Here is a 16052-nt window from a genome sequence, read left to right as displayed (position 1 = left end):
ATAAATTATATATCTCTATAATAACGACATTATACAATCAACATACTGGAAGATGTATTATGTAAATCAATGAAGTTAGAACACTCCCTCACACAATACACAAAAATAAACTCAAAATGGCTTAAAGACTTAATTATAAGACATGATACCATAAAACTCCTAGAAGAGAACATAGGGTAAACATTCTCTGACATAAATTTTAGCAATATATTCTTAGGTCAGTCTTCCAAGGCAAAAGAAATAGAAGCAAAATAAACAAATGAGACCTACTCAAACTTATACGCTTTTGCAGAGCAAAGGAAACCATAAACAAATGAAAACACAACCTATGGCCTGGGAGAAAGTATTTATAAACAACGCGACCAACAAGGGCTTAATTTCCAAACTATACAAACAGCTTATACAACTCAATATCAAAAAAATAAACAATGCAATCAAAAAATGGACAGAAGACCTAAATAGACATTTCTCCAAAGAAGACATACAGATGACCAGCAGGCACATGAAAAGATGCTCGATATCGCTAATTGTTAGAGAAATGCAAATCAAAACTACAATGAGAGAGAGGGCAGACAGCAGAAGCAAGAATAACTACAATCCTGCAGCCTGTGGAACGAAAACCACATTCACAGAAATATAGGCAAGATGAAAAGACAGAGGGCTATGTACCAGATGAAGGAACAAGATAAAACCCCAGAAAAACAACTAAATGAAGTGGAGATAGGCAACCTTCCAGAAAAAGAATTCAGAATAATGATAGTGAAGATGATCCAGGACCTCGGAAAAAGAATGGAGGCAAAGGTCGAGAAGATGCAAGAAATGTTTAACAAAGATCTAGAAGAATTAAAGAACAAACAAACAGAGATGAACAACACAATAACTGAAATGAAAAATACACTAAAAGGAATCAATAGCAGAATAACTGAGGCAGAAGAACAGATAAGTGACTTGGAAGACAGAATAGTGGAATTCACTGCTGCAGAACAGAATAAAGAAAAAAGAATGAAAAGAAATGAAGACAGCCTAAGAGACCTCTGGGACAACATTAAACGCAACAACATTCGCATTATAGGGGTCCCAGAAGGAGAAGAGAGAGAGAAAGGACCCGATAAAATATTTGAAGAGATTATAGTCGAAAACTTCCCTAACATGGGAAAGGAAATAGCCACCCAAGTCCAGGAAACACAGAGAGTTCCAGGCAGGATAAACCCAAGGAGAAACACACCGAGACACATAGTAATCAAATTGACAAAAATTAAAGACAAAGAAAAATTATTGAAAGCAGCAAGGGAAAAACGACAAATAGCATACAAGGGAACTCCCATAAGGTTAACAGCTGATTTCTCAGCAGAAACTCTACAAGCCAGAAGGGAGTGGCATGATATACTTAAAGTGATGAAACGGAAGAACCTACAACCAAGATTACTCTACCTGGCACAGATCTCATTCAGATTCGATGGAAAAATCAAAAGCTTTACAGACAAGCAAAAGCTAAGAGAATTCAGCACCACCAAACCAGCTCTACAACAAATGCAAAAGGAACTTCTCTAAGTGAGAAACACAAGAGAAGAAAAGGACCAACAAAAACAAACCCATAACAGTTGAGAAAATGGTCATAGGAACATACATATCGATAATTACCTTAAACGTGAATGGATAAAATGCTCCAACCAAAAGACACAGGCTTGCTGAATGGATACCTAAACAAGACCCATATATATGCTGTCTACAAGAGACGCACTTCAGACCTAGGGACACATACAGACTGAAAGTGAGGGGATGGAAAAAGATACTCCATGCAAATGGAAATCAAAAGAAAGCTAGAGTAGCAATACTCATATCAGATAAAATAGACTTTAAAATAAAGAATGTTACAAGAGACAAGGAAGGACACTCCATAATGATCAAGGGATCAATCCAAGAAGAAGATATAACAATTATAAATATATATAATATTATAAATATATATGGTGCACCATAGGAGCACCTCAATACATAAGGCAACTGCTAACAGCTATAAAAGAGGAAATCGACAGTAACACAATAAAGGTGGGGGACTTTAACACCTCACTTACACCAATGGACAGACCATCCAAACAGAAAATTAATAAGGAAACAGAAGCTTTAAATGACACAATAGACCAGATAGACTTAATTGATATTTATAGGACATTCCATCCAAAAACAGTAGATTACACTTTCTTCTCAAGTGCACACGGAACATTCTCCAGGATAGATCACATCTTGGGTAACAAATCAAGCCTCAGTAAATTTAAGAAAATTGAAATCATATCAAGCATCTTTTCTGACCACAATGCTATGAGATTAGAAATGAATTACAGGGAAAAAAACGTAAAAAACACAAACACATGGAGGCTAAACAATACGTTACTAAATAACCAAGAGATCACTGAAGAAATCAAAGAGGAAATCAAAAAATACCTAGAGGGCTTCCCTGGTGGCACAGTGGTTAAGAATCCGCCTACCAATGCAGGGGACACGGGTTTGAGCCGTAGTCTGGGAAGATCCCACATGTCACGGAACAACTAAGTCCGTGTGCCACAACTACTGAGCCTGCGCTCTAGAGCCCACGCTTTGCAACAAGAGAAGCCACCGCAATGAGAAGCCAGTGCACCACAGCAAAGAGTAGCCCCCGCTCGCCTCAACTAGAGAAAAGCCCGGGTGCAGCAACAAAGACCCAGTGCAGCCAAAAATAAAATTAATTAATTTAAAAAAAAATTTAAAAAAATACCTAGAGACAAATGACAGTGAAAACACGACAATCCAAAACTTATGGGATGCAGCAAAAGCAGTTCTAAGAGGGAAATTTATAGCAATACAAGACTACCTCAAGAAACAAGAAAAATCTCAAATAAACAATCTAACCTTACACCTAAAGGAACTAGAGAAAGAAGAACAAATAAAACCCAAAGTTAGTAGAAGGAAAGAAATCATAAAGATCAGAGCAGAAATAAATGAAATAGAAACAAAGAAAACAGTAGCAAAGATCAATAAAACTAAAAGCTGGTTCTTTGAGAAGATAAACAAAATTGATAAACCATTAGCCAGACTCATCAAGAAAAAGAGGGAGAGGACTCAAATCAATAAAATCAGAAATGAAAAAGGAGAAGTTACAACAGACACCACAGAAATACAAAACATCCTAAGAGACTACTACAACCAACTCTATGCCAATAAAATGTACAACCAGGAAGAAATGGACAAATTCTTAGAAAAGTATAGCATTCCAAGACTGAACCAGGAAGAAATAGAAAATATGACAGACAAATCACAAGTAATGAAATTCAAACTGTGATTAAAAATCTTCCAACAAACAAAAGTCCAGGACCAGATGGCTTCGCAGGTGAATTCTATCAAACATTTAGAGAAGAGCTAACACCCATCCTTCTCAAACTCTTCCAAAAAATTGCAGAGGAAGGAACACTCCCAAACTCATTCTGTGAGGCCACCCTCACCCTGATACCAAAACCAGACAAAGATACCACAAAAAAAGAAAATTATAGACCAATATCACTGACGAATATAGATGCAAAAATCCTCAACAAAATACTAGCAAACAGAATCCAACAACACATTAAAAGGATCATACACCATGATCAAGTGGGATTTATCCCAGGCATGCAAGAGTTCTTCAATATATGCACATCAATCAATGTGATAACCATATTAACAAACTGAAGAATAAAAACCATATGATCATCCCAATAGATGCAGAAAAAAGCTTTTGACAAAATTCAACACCCGTTTATGATAAAAACTCTCTAGAAAATGGGCATAGAGGGAACCTACGTCAACATAATAAAGGCCATATACGACAAACCCACAGCAAACATCATTCTCAATGTTGAAAAACTGAAAACATTTCCTCTAAGATCAGGAACAAGACAAGGATGTCCACTCTCGCCACTATTATTAAACATAGTTTTGGAAGTTCTAGCCACAGCAATCAGAGAAGAAAAAGAAATAAAAGGAATACCAATTGGAAAAGAAGAAGTAAAACTGTCACTGTTTGCAGATGACATGATACTATACACAGAGAATCCTAAAGATGCCACCAGAAAACTACTAGAGCTAATCAATGAATTTGGTAAAGTTGCAGGATACAAAATTAATGCACATAACTAATAAGAACCTGATATATAAAAAAATAAAACTCAAAAATTCAGAAAAAAGAAAACAAAATTAATGCACAGAAATCTCTTGCATTCCTATACACTAATGATGAAAAATCTGAAAGAGAAATTATGGAAACACTCCCATTTACCATTGCAACAAAAAGAATAAAATACCTAGGAATAAACCTACCGAGGGAGACAGAAGACCTGTATGCAGAAAACTATAAGACACTGATGAAAGAAATTAAAGATGATACCAACAGATGGATAGATATACCATGTTCTTAGATTGGAAGAATCAATATTGTGAAAATGACTATACTACCCAAAGCAATCTACAGATTCAATGCAATCCCTATCAAATTACCAATGGCATTTTTTACAGAACTAGAACAAAAAATCTTAAAATTTGTATGGAGACACAAAAGACCCCAAATAGCCAAAGCAGTCTTGAGGGAAAAAAACGGATCTGGAGGAATCAGACTCCCTGACTTCAGACTATACTACATAGCTACAGTAATCAAGACAATATGGTACTGACACAAAAACAGAAATATAGATCAATGGAACAGGATAGAAAGCCCAGAGATAAACCCACACACCTGTGGTCAACTAACCTATGACAAAGGAGGCAAGGATATACAATGGAGAAAAGACAGTCTCTTCAATAAGTGGTGCTGGGAAAACTGGACAGCTACACATGAAAGAATGAAATTAGAACACTCCCTAACACCATACACAAAAATAAACTCAAAATGGATTAGAGACCTAAATGTAAGACCAGGCACTATAAAGCTCTTAGAGGAAAACATAGGAAGAACACTCTTTGACATAAATCACAGGAAGATCTTTTTTGATCCACCTCCTAGAGTAATGGAAATAAAAACAAAAATAAACAAATGGGACCTAATGAAACTTAAAAGCTTTTGCACAAAGGAAACTACAAACAAGATGAAAAGAGAACTCTCAGAATGGGAGAAAATATTTGCAAACAAATCAACGGACAAAGGATTAATCTCCAAAATATATAAACAGCTCATGCAGCTCAATATTAAAAAAACAACCCAATCCAAAAATGGGCAGAAGACCTAAATAGACATTTCTCCAAAGAAGACATAAAGATGGCAAGGAAGCACATGAAAAGCTACTCAACATCACTAATTATTAGAGAAATGCAAATCAAAACTATAATGAGGTATCACCTCACACCAGTTAGAATGGGCATCATCAGAAAATCTACAAACAACAAATGCTGGAGAGGGTGTGGAGAAAAGAGAACCCTCTTGCACTGTTGGTGGGAATATAAGTTGATACAGCCACTATGGAGAACAGTATGGAGGTTCCTTAAAAAACTAAAAATAGAATTACCATATGACCCAGCAATCCCACTACTGGTCATATACCCAGAGAAAACCATAATTCAAAAAGACACATGCACCCCAATGTTCATTGCAGCACTATTTACAATAACCAGGTCATGGAAGCAACCTAAATGCCCATCGACAGACGAATGGATAAAGAAGTTGTGGTGCATATATACAATGGAATATTACTCAGCCATAAAAAGGAATGAAATTGGGTCATTTGTAGAGACATGGATGGATCTAGAGACTGTCATACAGAGTGAAGTAAGTCAGAAAGAGAAAAACAAATATCGTATATTAACACATGTATGTGGAACCTAGCAAAATGGTACAGAAGAACTGGTTTGCAGGGCAGAAATAGAGACACAGATGTAGAGGACAAACGTATGGACACCTAGGGGGGAAAGCGGCGGGGGATGGGGGAGTAGTGTGATGAATTGGGAGATTAGGATTGACATACATACACTATTATGTATAAAATGGATAACTAGTAAGAACCTGCTGTATAAAGAAATAAAATTCAAAAATAAATTTTAAAAAAACCTACAATGAGAGAAGAAAAAGAACTACACCTCACACTAGTCAGAATGGCTGTCATCAAAAAGTAAATAAATAAATGCTGAAGAGGGTGTGGAGAAAAGGGAACCCACCGACACTGTTGGTGGGAATGTAAATTGGTACAGCCACTATGGAGAACAGTATGGAGGTTCCTTAAAAAACTACAAACAAAGTTACCATATGATCCAGCAATCCCACTCTTGGGTATATTTCTGGAAAAGAAGAAAACTCTAATTTAAAAAGATACATGCACCCCAATGTTCATAGCAGCACTGTTTACAATAACCAAGGCATGGGGCTTCCCTGGTGGCCCAGTGGTTAAGAATCCGCCTGACAATGCAGGGGACACAGGTTCGAGTCCTTGTCCGGGAAGATCCCACATGCCGCAGAGCAACTAAGCCCATGTGCCACAACTACTGAGCCTGCACTCTAGAGCCCGCGAGCCACAACTGCTGAAGCCCACGTGGCACAACTGCTGAAGACCCCGCACCTAGAGCCCGTGATCCACAACAACTGAGCCTGCACTCTAGAGCCCGCGAGCCACAACTGCTGAAGCCCGCGTGGCACAACTACTGAAGCCCCCGCACCTAGAGCCCGTGCTCCACAACAAGAGAAGCCACCACAATGAGAAGTCCATGTACCGCAACGAAGAGTAGCCCCTGCTCACCGCAACTAGAGAAAGCCCGCGTGCAGCAACGAAGACCCAATGCAGCCAAAAATAATTAAATAAGATTTATTTTAAAAAAAAAAATAGCCAAGGCATGGAAACAACCCAAGTGTTCATCAACAGATGAATGGATAAAGACGATGTCACACACACACACACACACACACACACACACACACACAATGGAATATATTACTCAGCCATAAAAAAGAATGAAATAATATCATTTGCAGTAACATGGATGGAGCTGGAGATTATCATACTAAGTGAAGTAAGTCAGACAAAGACAAATGCTATATGATATCACTTATATGTGGAATCCAAAAAATAATACAAATGAGCTTTTTACAAAACAGATAGACTCACAGACATAGAAAACAAACTTATGGTTACCAAAGGGGAAGGGGGGTGGGGTGAGGGATAAATTAGAAGTATGGATTAAGATGTACACTACCATATACAAAATAGGTAAACAACAAGGATTTACTGTATAGCACAGGGAGCTATATTGAATATCTTGTAATAACATATTATGGAAAAGAATTTAAAAACCCAACATATATATGTATAACCGAATTACTTTTCTGTGCACATGAAACTAACACAATATTGTAAATCAACTATACTTCAATACAGAAAAAAAAAAGATGTATGTTTACAGAAGTCCAAGATGTAATAAGCAAAAAAAAGCAAGTTTCAGAACTAAATGTGTATAGTAAGGTACATTTTTAGTTATATACCTATTTGTTCCACATTATATGGATGTGTAATGTTTGAATTTTACCAATGAAATTTATTACTTTCATAATAAAAACATCAATATAAATGAGATCCTGATACTTTTAAAAAATTAGGGCCTCCTAATGAACTTGCACCTTATGGGGTCTTCAAAATCTCAGCTTTGGAAAGCCTATAATCCACTTTCTTCATTTAGAGGTGATCAGACTTTAAGAACTGACTAATTAAGCAAAACTGGCAAGAGACTTGTAAGACTCAGAAGCCAGATGCCAATGTTTTGATTTACACTGGGATACTGAAAGACTTGTTTTTGTAAACTCAAAAGCAGTGCTATGGGCCTTGTTTGGCCAGAATCTAAAGCAGAACTCTAAGGCTTATGACATATGTGTGGTTGTGTGATGAAAATCAGAGGGTGAAGCATTTGCCATAATAACCTTCATTCATTTTAAAGGCAGATCTGTCTTCACTGACATTTAGGCTATAGAGAGGTGCTGCTGAAGCAACATTGATAGATAGCAGCTCAAAAAAAAAAAAAAAAGGCAGAAAAATGTTTTAAGGGTAGAACAACCATCTCAAATGTCTGTGCTAATACATAGGAAATCCGGAAAAGAAAGCTACAGACAGATAACAGATATGCCTGAATAAGCTTCTTAAGAAGTCAAACTCCTAAGAAAACTACTTCAAAGAAGCCCTCTGAATCCTATAGACTGGTTGAAAGTGTTCTCTTGCTTTCTGATTTTTTATAGAAAAGTAAAGGCAGAAGCAAACTGATATCTTGTCAGAGTTTGTAATTGTATTATTTAAATTACTACTTAGATTAATTAATTTGCACAGATTTGTAAAAGCTTTATATCCCAGAATGTAATGAAATACAGTATTTGTGGTTATTGCTATTAAAATTAGTCATCTTTCTCATTATGTCAAGAACATAATCCCTTTTAGGTAGCTGTTTCTAACATGAAATAATTCCAGTTTTATCTACAATACCCTTTCCAGGAACATAAAATGCCTTGCATGTAAGGACCTCTTAGGTGTAAGAGGACCTTTCATTTATCTAGGAATAGTGCTGGAGATCCCATGATTGGGCACAGTGGTGAATCTGGTAATAAATACCTAGTCTACCTTTAGCTTTTCACTTATTTGCTATATTGCAAAGTAATGGAGAGAGAATTTGGTAGGCTCAGTATCCTGGAGAAATTGACATGACTCAAAGTAATAACAGGTTCCAGTACACCACTGGGTCCTTCTGTCTGAGCAATGCATGACATAAAACCAGCTAATTAAGCCACTTATATTCTGAAAATGTAGGTTTATATTGCTGTGACAGAGCTGAAGATCATGCTTGCCAAAATGCCTGCAAGAGAATTCTGATGTCTAAGAAAACAGAAATGGAGATTGTTGATGGCCTCATCGAGGGTTGTAAGACCCAGCCTTTGCCTCAGGATCCACTTTGGCAGTGTTTTCTTGAAAGCTCACAATCTGTTCACCCTGGAGTCACTGTACACCCTCCTCCCTCTACAGGCCTTGATGGTGCTAAATTGCACTGTTGTTCTAAAGCAAACACTTCAACATGTAGGTCAGTACCTCATTTTCCTTTATTAAAAACAGTAGAAAATAGCATTTTAATTAATGAATTTAAGTCTAGCAAATGTGTGTTATATTCTTGCACTGTGTAGTCTTAAGAGTCTAGAAGATATAAAATCATTCTTTCATCCAGCAGATATTTATTGAGCATCATGTATGTATAGAACATTGTTTTTGTACATTGAACTAAAAGCATGGTGTTTTGGGGTGTGGAGGTTTAGCATTGGCAGGGCAATAAATATTTAAAGATGATGCAATATGAATTCTACCCTCGAGGTTATCGTCAAGTAAGCTTACAATTTAGGAGATGTTTTGACCAGACATCTAAGGGATATTCTTTCTGTTAAATTGTGAAACTTTGAACTTAATCAACTTTTTGCATATGTTGGTGAATAACCTGGGCTGGCACTTATATCCAAAGTTAGACAGCAGTGTATTGGCATTCATTTGGATGATACACTTAGGGATAAAAAATTGACAATACTATTTGTGTAGGATGGAGGAAACACAATCTAGAGATAAGAATAAATGGAGATAAGGTAATGGTTTAACACAGGTGAAACAGAAGTTTGCTTTATTAGAGATATTTTGGGTGAAAAGGTACCACATATTACTAGAATATCCTGAAATGAATATGACATACAAGGAGTAAAACGATCTTCCTGTGGTTTCTAAATTGGATGGACTTTAGCAAAAAATTGTGCCTAGAATAGCTCATCAGACTTTATCAAAGATATGAAAAAATCTGAAAAATATCCAAAGAAAATTAACAGAAGGGCTAAAAGAGAAGTTAAGTTGGCCCTATAATTCAGGAAATTGGGTTGCTGATAGGAATTAATAAATGTACATATGGGAGGGATGCTGAGTACTTCTCTGAATGTCTACAAAAGAGTTTATGCCCTGTAGTCACTGGAGATAGGACTGGCTGTGTCATCCCAGAAGAATTTCAGTAAGAAACATGGCATCTCTTACCTTGATATAAGGTTTTATGGTTTACTGAATGCTTTCACTTTCATCATGTTTCATCCTCATGAAACCTTACAAGATGACTGATATCATCTTATGACTGATGTCAATTTGTATAATTCTTGTATGTATATAGAAAACTAACTCTGAGATGTTAAACAATCTGTCCAAGGTCATACAGAAAGTTAGGACTAAAGAAAGGACTGATTTCCAGATCAAGGTACCTAATGGATCTTTTTTTTTTTTATGGCTGCGTTGGGTCTTCGTTGCTGCGTGCAGGCTTTCTCTAGTTGTGGCGAGCAGGGCTACTCTTTGTTGTGGTGCGCGGGCTCTCATTGCTGTGGCTTTTCTTGTTGCGGAGCACAGGCTCTAGGCACAGAGGCTCAGTAGTTGTGGCACGTGGGCTCAGTAGTTGTGGCTCATGGGCTCTAGAGCACAGGCTCAGTAGTTGTGGCGCACAGGCTTAGTTGCACTGCGGCATGTGGGATCTTCCTGGACCAGGGCTCAAACCTGTGTCCCCTGCATTGGCAGGCAGATTCTTAACCACTGCACCTCCAGCGAAGTCCCTACCTAATGGATCTTGATATCAGCTTTCTCATCCCCATGATGTGTAAGCTCAGTTAAGAGCAGGGACTTTGTCTCTTTTATTCACCACTGCATATCCAGTGCCTTCAACAGGGCCTCACACAAAACAGGCACTCAATAAATGCTGGTAGAGTGAATGAGCAAACTTATAAAAGTAAAGATACCCTCCTCATAGGGGTAATTATGAGAGTCAAAATGTGACAGGGGTGGAGAATTTTTACTTGTGACTTTGCATATTCTGGTAGTATTAAAATTTTATGTTATGTGTTACTTTTTTTTTACACTTTTATTACATTTATAAATGTTAAAAATTAAACTAATGAATATAATGTGTGAAAGCACTTTGGAAATGATACTGATGTTATTTTAGCTATACACATGCACTGAAGTTGCTTTATAATCATCGAGTACTGAAATAAAAATGCATACATACTACAATAGTGTATATATATATAGTATATATTGCTATATACAATAGTTTATAGCAGCTTTGGAATTCATAAAGCCTTTACATGTAGGCTATCTTGGTATATCTTAAGGAATATAAGTGGCTTGGGGATACTTTTTCAGGGAGAATCCAGTGAACCCTAAGTCTATAATGCTTCTTAAAAGGAGTCTGAGGATCATGTCACAGTTTTGCCTCCTGTGATTGAAGCATAAATATAGTGGACTATATCTTTGTGGAGGCAAAACCATATGCTTTATCTTACTTCAAGTAAAGGTAAAAGAGAGATCAGAAATATAAAGGGGAATAATTGTGCCAAGAATAAGGATGTACAAATACTATAATTAAACATTAAATTTAGCACTGAGCTTTCTAGAAACCATAGCAAAAAGGAAAGAGATGGATAATAAAAGAAAGCTAACTTTTTCATATAAAAGATTACTTTTTTAGGCTCTAAATTCTAGAAGATAGATCTTAGTCTTTTGGTTTTTGTACTTTTTTTTTCGTTTATGTTCCAAAGTACAGTTCATAGAGTTCAAGTTTTATGCAAATCAAATATTTATTCATTTGGCTCATCTGTACGTTTCTTCATTTGTTCTTTTGTTTCAGGGAACTGTGCACTAAACTTTATAGCATGAGCTGGGGCAATACACAGAGTTGGCAAGAGTTTGATCGCTTTTGTGAATATAATCCAGTGGAAGTGTCCATGTTGACCTGTTTAGCAGATGTTCGGGAACCTTGCCAGTTGGGCTGTAGAAATCTTACTTACTGTACTAATTTTAACAACAGGTAGGAGCAAGTTACTATACATGAATAGAAGTATTTTATCATTAATTGCCTTGTTTTTAAATAAGTGAAAAGATCATTTTACTCTGATTTTGTTCCTGCTAAGTTAAAAGGAAGTAGTGTACCTTTATCATTTTTGAATGCTATATTCTATCTTGTAAATCACCCCTGGGAAAGGAAGCACTGTAACAAAGTCCCTTCTAATCTCGAGATACTTCAAACTTCTAGAATTCAAAGAGTCTCCTCTTCAGTCTACCATTCTTCCCCTCTCCCTTCTGCTGCACCACCAGTGGAAATAATTCACTGCAGAATAAAACACTGTGAGCAATTTGCTCATCCGAATGCCCTTTTACGGACAATTTGTTTTGAAGGACCTTCAGATTGGTTGAAGTTCCCACTCAGTGAGTCCCCTATTTCATACAAAAATTTTCTTTACAGAAGCAATTTGAATAGGTGTTTCCTTGAGATATCAATTATAGTATGAAAAATAAGGGCCAAGAACTGAATTAATGGGTGAAGAAGCAATGAAGAAAACAGAAAAAGGGCATCCAGAAGCATAGAGAATGCCATATCAGAGAAGCCAGAGAGGGAGAGTCTAAAGAAAAGGGGACTGGCTGGTTTTATGAGCTGCAGCCCAGAGATCAAGAACACAAAAATGAAGAGAATCATTCAGTTGAGGCAGAAGGAAGTTCAGAGGATACTCACCTCAAGCTAACACACATCCGATCCTCTTAAAAGTATTCAGATTATTATTTTGAGTAAGAAAATTGAGATATCTTTACAACTAGTGTTAGCCAATAAGGACCTGGCTTAGAGGTTGAGCAAATTTGAAGTCTATGAAATGTTTCAAGTTAAATTTGCACATAGTTCTAGCTTCTGGTAATGGTGGAGCAGTTTGTATCAGACTACCACGCCTGTCAGTACCAATTATGATCTCTGCACAAAATATAAAAACACAATTGTTTTGAAGGCATTTGAGAGTGACCAAAAGCAGGAGGAGGTACATCTCATGAAAGATAGAAACCACACTGAGTGGGGGCCACATTTATCCAGTTTTTTCTTCATGGGTACTCTCAGTCCCCTGGCATGGCATATAGAATTCAAGCAAAAAGCAGCAGTCTTGGGCTGAGGAGTTAAGAGATCACAGTTTGGGGCTGCCAGAGTGGCTGGATATGAAATTGGAAAATCCCAGAAAGGAGGGAACCACAAAAGGAGACGCCCCAACAATCTGCATACAAGCTCCCCTTAAATCCTTGAATTTAACAAAGTCACAGGGTACAAGTTTAACATACAAAAGCCAATTGTATTTCTGTATATTAGCAACAAACAATTAGAAAATGAAATTTATAAAAAAAAATTTACACAATTGCATCAAAAATATGAAATACTTAGAGATAAATCTAACAAAAGATGTGCAAGAACTCTACACTAGGAACCAGAAAACTTTTCAGAGAGAAATTAAATGGAGAGAAGTACCATGTTCATGGATTAGAAGACTCAAAATTGTTAAGATGTTAATTCTCCTGAAACCAATCTCTAGATTCAGTGCAATCTCAATCAAAATCCCAACCAGCTTTTTAAAATAGAAAGTGCCAGACTAATTCTAAAATTCATATGAAAAGACAAATAACCTAGAATAGCTAAAACAATTTTTTTAAGGAATAAATTTGGAGAACTTACAGTACCTGATTTCAAGACTTATTATAAAGCAATAGAAATTAAGTCAATGTAGCAATTCCCTGGTGGTCCAGTGGTTAGGACTGTGTGCTTTCACTGCCGAGGGCCCAGGTTCAGTCCCTGGTCAGGGAACCTAAGATCCCGCAAGACATGTGGTGCAGCCAAAAAAGAATAATAATAAATTATATAATAATAAATAAATAAAAATTTTTAAATTTTAAAAAGAAATCAATGTAATATTGGCATAAGTTTAGACAAATAGATCAATGACAAAATAGAGAGGCAAGAATAGACCCACACATATAAATTGATTTTCAACAAAGGCAGCAAGGCAATTCAGTGCAAAAAGAAACATCTTTTCAACAAATGATGCTGGAACAACTGAATATCTGTATAAAAAAAAAACCCTTAACCTTCATCTCACACCATCCATAAAAATTAATTCAAGATGGGTCGTAGAACTAAACATAAAAGCTAAAAATAAAAGCTTCTAGAAAAAAAAATAGGAGGCTATGTTGATAGCCTTGATATAGCCAGAGATTTTGTAGGCAGGACACAAAATACACTAATTATAAAAGAAAAAAATTAGTGAACTAGAGTTCAACAGTAAACATTTTTGTTCACCAAAAGACACCATTTAAAATTTGAAAAGATAAGCCACGGTCTGAGAAAAAATATTCAATATATTACACATGTACACACACACAATCACACACATGTGCATTTGACAGAGGTCCTGTATCCAGAATACATAAATAACTCCCACAGCCTCATAATAAAAAGTCAAACAACCCAATTAAAAAATGGGCAAAAAATTTTCAAGCACACTTCATCAAAGAAGACATCAAAAGAGCCACTTAGTATATGAAAAAGTGTATTACCATTAGTCATGCAAAATGCAAATAAAAACCCCAATGAGATGCCTCCTCATACCGAATAGTTAAAATTAGAAGACTGACAAGCATGTAAACCAACTAGAAGTTTCATACATTGCTGGTGAGAGTGTAAAATGGTATGACCACTTTGGAAAACAGTTTGGCAGTTTCTTAATAAGTTATGACCCAAAAATGCCATTCATAGCCAGGGGAAAGAGACATGAAAACTAGAAACAACCTTAATGTCTATAAAACAGTGAATGAATAAACCAGCATTTCTCAGTGTGGTCTGTGGTCCCCAAAACCCCTTGAGATCAAAACTATTTTTATAATAATACTAAGATGTTATTTGCCTATTTCACTCACATTCTCAAAAGAGTGAAGAGTGAAGTTTTCCAGCTGCTTTAAGACATGATACAGCAACAGATTGAATGCAGGAGCAGATATGAAAATGCAGCTGTCTTCTATAAAGCCAGACATTAAATAGATTTTCAAAACTATAAAACAGATCTACCCTTCTCACTAATTTTTGCTTTAACATGTAATGGGTTTATTATCATTTTAAATGAATTAATAAGTACTTTAAAAATCTCTCAGTTTTGATTTACAATGTGATGGGTAGGGGTGGATATAACCCACATAAACAAAAACTTTTTGAGAACTTAATAATTTCAAGAATGTAAATGAGTCCTGAGATCAAAAAGTTTGGGAACCACTGAGATAAACAAATTGTGGTACATTTATTAATGGAATACTACTGAACAATAAAAAGAACAATTTATATGTACAACAACATAAGTAAATCTCAAGAAGATTATTTAGCTAAAGACACTAGACCCAAAAGAATACATATAGTATGATTCCATTTATATGAAGTTCTACAACAGGCAGAATTAATCTATGGTGATCTAAGCTCAAATGGTGGTGGCCTCTGGGGTGCAGTCAGCAGGGAGGGCATTGACTGGACAGGGACACAAAGGAACTTTCTGCCGTGATGGAAATGCTTCTTTATTGATTTGGATATGCCTGTGTGAATGTACATGTTTGTCAAATCACATCAAACTAACCATAAAATATGTAAATTTTATTTTTATAAATAATACCTCAATTTTTAAAACTTGGACTTTAATATTTATTTTGTGAAATGAAAGAAATGGTATAGTTGGAGATGATAGTCCTGTCCACAGTGTTTTAAAGTTTTTAACTGCCTCACAAAAATCCATATTATAAAGAAAAATTGCAATCAGAGTCTTAATGCTAGTGTCTATGTCTACATTGAATCTTCATATATTCAAAGCTGACAATCTTTGATGGGTTGTATGTACTTTCTTCTTTAAAAAAAAATCAGATTTTCCTGATGCATTAGCATGTCAAGATTTTACATATTGTTTCTCTGTAGAAAGTAATTGCCTCTTGATTCCGTCTGGCCTTTTTTCTCTTCAGACCAACAGAACTTTTCAGGAGTTGCAATGCTCAGTCAGATCAAGGAGCCATGAATGACATGAAGCTGTGGGAGAAAGGAAGCATAAAGATGCCATTTATCAACATACCTGTTCTTGACATTAAAAAGTGCCAGCCAGAAATGTGGAAAGCAATAGCTTGTTCACTGCAGATTAAACCTTGTCATAGTAAATCCCGGGGAAGTATTATTTGCAAGTAAGTTTCTTTCAT

The 16052-nt window shown here is 36.1% G+C and overlaps 1 protein-coding gene across 1 annotated transcript in view; it reads left to right on the top strand.

Moving 5' to 3' along the window:
- RECK (reversion inducing cysteine rich protein with kazal motifs) overlaps nt 1-16052 on the top strand; it is a 74144-nt gene that overhangs the window by 36120 nt on the left and 21972 nt on the right. Inside the window, exons 9-11 of the mRNA XM_061201142.1 lie at nt 8772-9039; nt 11653-11832; nt 15825-16037. Of these exons, the coding sequence (XP_061057125.1) occupies nt 8772-9039; nt 11653-11832; nt 15825-16037 (661 nt within the window). The remainder of the gene's footprint in view (nt 1-8771; nt 9040-11652; nt 11833-15824; nt 16038-16052) is intronic.

The sequence above is a fragment of the Eubalaena glacialis genome, chromosome 9 (genome assembly GCF_028564815.1).
Source record: "Eubalaena glacialis isolate mEubGla1 chromosome 9, mEubGla1.1.hap2.+ XY, whole genome shotgun sequence".
NCBI lineage: Eukaryota > Metazoa > Chordata > Mammalia > Artiodactyla > Balaenidae > Eubalaena > Eubalaena glacialis.
This window is presented reverse-complemented; position numbering and strand designations above follow the sequence as displayed.